Below are 6,930 nucleotides of genomic sequence, written 5' to 3' on the forward strand. Positions count from 1 at the left end.
CAGGACTCCTGCCTTGCTGACAAGTGTCCTGGTCTCTGAGCTACTGCTTCACAAGGAGCAATTAATAAGACTTGCAGCACAGGATCAGGAAGTAATCGGGATGCTGGATCCACAGGATCTGCCTGGTAAGAATTCGCACTCTGCTCCCAGAGTCTGTTCATAGACCTCCTTCTTTTGACTTAAATCAGTCACAGGGGCTTCAAGAACTTTGTGGAAACTGCAATTAAAAGATACTTTGCTTTGCTGTAAACATGTTTTAAAATTCATGCAATGGAGGCATCTCCAACAAATTTAAGGAAACGATGATGCATGAACTTGACAAACTTTTTGCACCAAGCTGATTGTTTGATTCTATTTGTAGATGAGCTTTTCTGAAACATCACATGACAAATACCTAACACGAGCTACCTAGAAAGGAAGAAGGCTTGTTTCAGTGCATGGTTTTGGAGGTTCACAGTTGGATATCGAGAGTCCCAGCTGTTTGATGTCCCATCCATGCAGTGGGGGATGGAGCTTGGTGTCCCATCCATGCAGTGGGGGATGGAGCTTTGTGTCCCATCCATGCAGTGGGGGATGGAGCTTTGTGTCCCATCCATGCAGTGGGGGATGGAGCTTGGTGTCCCATCCATGCAGTGGGGGATGGAGCTTGGTGTCCCATCCAGGCAGTGGGGGATGGAGGCGTGTGGAGCAGGCAGCACACTCAGGACTTACACAGTCTCCTGACAAAGCCACCACGAATCAGTGGTAGGGACCCCACCCTAGCAACCTAATCTGCTCACCCACCTCCCAGGGGCGTCACCTTCAGGCAACGTGCCTGGATCAAACATCAGTCTCTGGCTTTGGGGGCTTAAACACCTGCACGATTGGGGGGGACTGGCTCCTGCTCACACCATTGCTGCCCCTTGGCTTTCCTTCCTCATGGCCTTTCCTGTACATCCTCTCTGCATCCCAAGAGGTCACTTCTCTGCTCAAAGAAACAACTCTTACCCTTGGCAGGAAATTATCCTCAGGCTCCTTAAAACCACAGCAAAGTCCTCCAGTGATCTCCCGGAACAAACTCTCCCAACTCCCTGTTCCTTCTGTAACATGTGGGTACCCGTCCGCAAGCTCTCCCCGATGCTTCTGCATCTCCGGCCACGTCTTCAGTTGAGTCACACCAATCATCCAGGGAGCAGAGACGACATCTAATTATACTTGCCATTGAAACACTAACATGCTCCTAACATTTTGCAAGAAAGAAAAATAATAAGGCCCTTCTGAGTTCCATTATTTTTTCACCTCAGGATTTCAAATGTGAAAAGAAATGCTGAAGTCTAGCATGGAAGGATTTGGTTGATTAGACATATATTAGGTTTTTCTGTCCTCTAACAGGAAGGTTCAACCCTTTAAATGAGGCATACAGCTGTTAGGCATTAGCTCAGCTGCTGTGTTTTCCTCTCTTGCCTCGGAGGGCAACGCACAAGGCTCAGAGCAAAATCCTTATCAAAAGCCGTTCTTTGGCAGCACTGCAGGGGAAGCGGTCACGTGCAAAGCCGGCATCCTATGTGGGTGACGGTTCGTGTCAGACTGTTCCACTTCTGATCTAGCTCCCTGCTGATGGCCTGGGAACTGGAAGACAGCCCAGTGTGGGCTTCTACACACACTTGGGAAATCTGGACGAAATTCTTGACTTCCGGCTTCAGCATGGCTCTGCCCCGGGCACTGTGGCCAGGTGGAGGAGTGACCAAGCAGATAGAAAATCTTTCTCTCTCTTTCTGTGTGTGTGTGTGTATGTACACGCATGCATGAGTGCACCCCTCTCTCTATAACTCTGATTTTCGAATAAATATTTAAAAAAAAAAGAGCTGTTCTTTTCCCTAACAATACACCCCGCTGACTGCCACTACGAAATGCTGTTGTACAATGTTATATTCCCACAGGCTTCAAAGCCTCACAAAAACCCAAGCCCCCCTTTCCTTTACACACCCCCCAACTAAGGCGCACTGCCCTCTCTCCTTTCCCTCACTCAAACCAAACGAGCCCCCTTCTCCTCTCCTCCTCTTTCCTCCTACTTGACCCCTCCCTGAGATGTACCTGTTTCATTCAGGACCCAAGGGCACAGGGGACGCCATGAAATCATGGGTGCTGTGTTCCACTTGCAAGTGCCACAGGATTCCCAGGTGGCTACACACCTGGAAAAGCCTGGCCCCCGGCCTCATCAAAGAAGTCCAAGCTGGTAGGCGTTCTCTCACACTCTCTCTGCCTCCTTCCTTTCTTCCCCTCCTCTCTCCATGAAGCACAGCTGGAGATGCCGCCAGCGCCCTCTCTATCTCCCCTCCTCCAGTCTTCCTCGTCTCTGGCAACCTGCTGGCCCACCACCTACTGACAATGTATGTTCCTTTGTGTGGGTCAGCCCATGGCTCCTGCACGCAGGTGTGTCCATCTTCTCACCTTTGAAATAAATCTGTTACTATTCTCGAAGCATACATGTGTGTGCACTTAGAATGCTTGCCTAGGTGCAAGACAAGAGCCTGGATCAGCAGCTCCTGGGAAGCAAGCACCAGAATTCTTACTGTGCTGAATCCTCTCTAGGATTTCCCTTTGGGTTACTTACGAGCTGTTGGGCTCATCCCTCTTCGAGGTTCAGAACACCCTGCCGTGATGAACACTAACATTGCTGGACACACAGAAAACACAGTTGATCCCACCAGGATGGCAGAGAATGCTACCAGGTTAAACCGAAGTGTAATCACATGAAAACAACGGACGAGCAGGAAGGCTGTGAGCTACATGGGACCTCAGTTTTCAAGAGACACATGTGACCTGAAATTCCAGCCAACGAGGTACACACAGAGAGAGCAGATACACTGGGAGAGAGAACCAGCCTCAGAGCCTTGGGGAAGTAGGAGCCCTGGATTCTTACCCTGTGCCTTTTTACAAGCTGGGCAGCTGCACAGCCAGACAGCACAGGAGGGAGTGCCCCGCTCTGCAGGGAGGAGGAAGTCATTCCAAGTGCCTACTTAATGGGAATGCATTGAAGGCTGCTTTGATGATGTGGAACACTGTTAATGGCAGATCTATTGTAATTGCCCTGCTTTCTCGATCCCATGCATGCTACACTCAGCAAACCCTAGGATGTTAACAAGGAAACTTGGATCCAGTCAGGAAAACTGATTGAGCCACTGACTTTAGCTTTGGGGATCTCTGATGTTCGATTTATGTGTTTGCTTTACTTTTTGCTTTGTTTTGCTTGGTGCTTTTCAAGTTGTCAGTGTTTGGACATCACTTTTCTAATTCAAGTAGCAAGGCAGGGCTGGACAGCGTACCCAAGGCATCATAGATATAGATAAGTGAGAAAGACAGGCAAACAGACATCTGTTAGCTCACTCCTCACTTGTCTGCAACAGCCAGTAGGGGCCAGGACTGAAGCCAAGAGCAAGAAACTCCTTCCCAGTCCCCTCTGTGGGTAACAGAGACCCCATTATTTGTGACATCACCACTGCCTCCCAACAGTCTGCATGCACAGGAAGCCAGAATTGGGAGCCAATGTTGGGAGCAAAAGCCAGGACAAACGGCCCCTCAAATGCTTGCAAAGCATTCCAGAGAGACCCTTGCAGGGCCCTGTCTTCTAGGGGTGTGGGCACAGCTGTGAAGTCTTACCCTCCAGCTTAGTTGGACCTGGGTGGTGTGCATACAGGGTCTTCTGCCTCACCTTGGAAATCTGGAGCCACCTTGCAACTGAATGCTTTGTTCTTTATCTATCATCCCCCATCCATTCTCAGCAATGCCCTTCTTAGAATTTGTTAGCATATGGGCCAGCACCATGGTACATCAGGCTAATCCTCCACCTGTGGTGCCAGCATCTTACACGATGGCCATTTGTGTCGTGGTTGCTCCACTCCCATTCCAGCTCTGCAAATGCTCCTGAGAAAGCAGCAAAGGATGGCTCATGGGCTTGGGCCCTGTACCCATGTGAGATATTTGGAAGATCAGTTCCAGTTTCCATTGTTGCAGCCATTTAGGGAGTGAACCAGCAGATAAAAGATCTCTCTTTCATTCTCTCTGTAAGTCAGTTTTTAAAATAAAAATAAATCAATCTTTCTTTTAAAAACGCATTAATGGGCCCGACGTGGTGGCGCAAGTAGTTAAAGGTCCTCACCTTGCACGCCCGGGATCCCATATGGGCGCCGGTTCTAATCCTGGCAGCCCCACTTCCCTTCCAGCTCCCTGCCTGTGGCCTGGGAAAGCAGTCGAGGACGGCCCAAAGCTTTGGGAACCTGCACCCGCGTGGGAGACCCGGAAGAGGCTCCTGGCTTCGGATCGGCATAGTATCGGCCGTTGCGCTCACTTGGGGAGTGAATCATCGGATGGAAGATCTTCCTCTCTGTCTCTCCTCTCTGTCTCTCCTCTCTGTATATCCGCCTTTCCAATAAAAAAATAATAAAAAATAAATCTTTAAAAAAAAACGCATTAATATGATCGGGATGACACTCTGCCAGCTCTACCTTCAGACCACAGATGGTCTCCCCAAGAAGCCGTTGAACTTATCTGGACAATAAGATGCTGGACTCTATGCTTGGTATATGCTTGCAATGAAAGAATCTTAACTGAACTTGAACTGTGGTAATGCAACAAGGTGGAGGAATCCACCATGAGGGGAGGGTAAGGGAAGGGGTGGGAGGAATCCCAGTATCTATAAAATTGTGTCACATAATGCAATGTAAAACTGTGTCACATAATACAATGTAATTAATTTTTAAAAATGTATTAGTAGCCTTCTTTTCAGAGATGGTACCCTCACTATCTCCAGAGATGTTATAGTCAACCATGTCCTAAAGATAACAACCTCCGACCTTGTATGAAATTCACCCACATGACCCTAAAGCTAAGCCAATGTCACTGTGTAATGGCAAATGAAAATCTACTGTTGTGGAGTTCGTAGCATTTGGTCGCTGTGGAACACTTTTCAGGACTCACTATCATTGAGCTCATGTCTCCTGGGTCTCAGTCACTTGTCCCATGCTCCAAATCAGCCTCATAGCAACATTTCCAAGGAGTCTATTTCCATTAGTAATATTCATAAAATGGAACATGTTGATGAATCCATATCAGCAGAAATGAGAAAAGTTCTTCATTTCAAAAGATGGGCATTTTCCCTTTCAGCTAATTAACCTCACATTCACTACCCACACTTGGTTGATTCTCAACAGGAAGAACAGACAGGCAGCTCTTCATGAGTCCCACATTCACAGATGAAAAACACCCGAAAACAAAAAATTCCAGAATGTTCCAAATCGCAAACCTTGAATTTATCTATAACAACAATGACACTCAATTCACATACATAAAGCTATGTGCAGGCACTGACTTGGGTATTACAGGTAATCCAAAGACAAACAAAAGCATGAGGATGGACGTATGTAGGCTCTGTGCAGAAGCTACGTCATATTATAGAAAGGATTTGAGCATTAGCAGATAGGAGCAGCCCTGAGGCCAGTCCCCAGGAAAGGATGTAGACAGTAACTTTTTGCAAAGATACTGGTTTTAAGAGTTCTCCTTGAAGAGCAAAATTTGTCTTCATCCAAATGCTGCTGCAGAGAACCCACTAATGGCCAGCATTGGGGTGCCAATCAGTCTTCTTTGGCAGCTTCCAGAGTATTTTCATCAAGCATATTTCAGTGGCTCTCATTTGGGTACTACAAAGCCCAGAGGATATGCAGGGTTGGTTGACTCTCTTTCTCTGTGTGTGAGTGTATGTATATATGAGAAAGATGCCATATTTATTTTCATTGTACATGGAACAAATGAAGTCTGGAAGAGTTGAGAGGTGGCAACTAGGGTTTGTCAGAAACATCCAACAAACAGAAAATTTTAGGCTGAGCCCCTCCCACCTCAACTACGTTCATGTTAGGATGCTCAAAGGCCCACACACCTGCTGGCTCATGCTTCCTGCTAAACAGAGCAAGCCTGCAGCACCCCATTCCTTCCAGGGATCACAGGACAACCTCCTTCTCTCACTTTCTTTTCCTAACAAGGAATAAAGAAAAATCTTAAAGCATTCTTCCATCCTCAAAACCCTGCATTGCAGGAGCTTTTGGACCTGGAAATTCTGCTATACCTCGACAGAGCAAGTCTTTCTTCTGACTCAACTCTTAGGGTATTGGTCATTCTGTGGACAGACACCGCTGATGCTGAGCTCCTCACACCACCCACTTCACTATAGGGCCTTGCAGAGGCTTGCTGGCTTAACTTGAGAGCCACGGTGGAGCTGGCATGGTTGCATTCTGTCCTGTCCCCCTGAAGGAAACTCAGAGATGAGCAAATGAGGCACACTGAGTCCCCGGGGGAAGAGGTGTGTATTCACAAGGCAGTGGCTGTAGGAAGCACTGAGAGCAGGGAATGCTATCCCCATGGCCTCACTCCCAACAGAAGAGGACACACCATGCTGTGCAGGCTCTGAAAATCTGCCCCCCGAGAGCAGCAAAAGAGCACACTTGAGCCCTACGACAATGTGACTTTCTTCCCCAGCGTGGGGAAAAGCCATCCTTACCTCGTAGTGGGCCACACGTTGAGACTCCGAGATCAGCTGTGCGCTGCACACCTTGCAGTAACTGTCTGTGAATAAATCCTGATCGATATCGGAGGACTTCATCAGGCTAAAGGAGAATCGACAGGGGGAAAAAAAGGAAGAAAAATGAGTCCAGGACACTCACATCAAGGCTAAATATCAACCATGTAAAAAACCGGACGCCTAGACCAGTGTAGTGTGGTGCTGGCAATACTCACAGTGTTGAAGTATAGGAATCTAATACCTATGGTTTATAACTCTCACAGATGCCCTGGCACCCCACAAATAGGAGTCCAGGTTTGAACAAAACCAGATTTATACCCAGTGCTTTGACAAGGACTTACACAAAAGGATATTTTCACAAGCCAATTATCGTAAACACT

At 47.6% G+C, this 6,930-nt stretch overlaps 1 protein-coding gene across 1 annotated transcript in view; it reads right to left on the reverse strand.

The window, feature by feature from the left end:
- The window catches only part of ZMAT4 (zinc finger matrin-type 4), a 244,525-nt gene extending 237,894 nt beyond the window's left edge, over positions 1–6,631 (reverse strand). The window contains exon 1 of the mRNA XM_040994238.1: positions 6,530–6,631. Coding sequence (XP_040850172.1) covers positions 6,530–6,631 — 102 coding nt within the window. The remainder of the gene's footprint in view (positions 1–6,529) is intronic.
- Positions 6,632–6,930: the final 299 nt, after the last annotated feature.

Source organism: Ochotona curzoniae, unplaced genomic scaffold (assembly GCF_017591425.1).
Source record: "Ochotona curzoniae isolate NIBS_2020 unplaced genomic scaffold, NIBS_Ocur_1.0 contig_899, whole genome shotgun sequence".
Taxonomy (NCBI): domain Eukaryota; kingdom Metazoa; phylum Chordata; class Mammalia; order Lagomorpha; family Ochotonidae; genus Ochotona; species Ochotona curzoniae.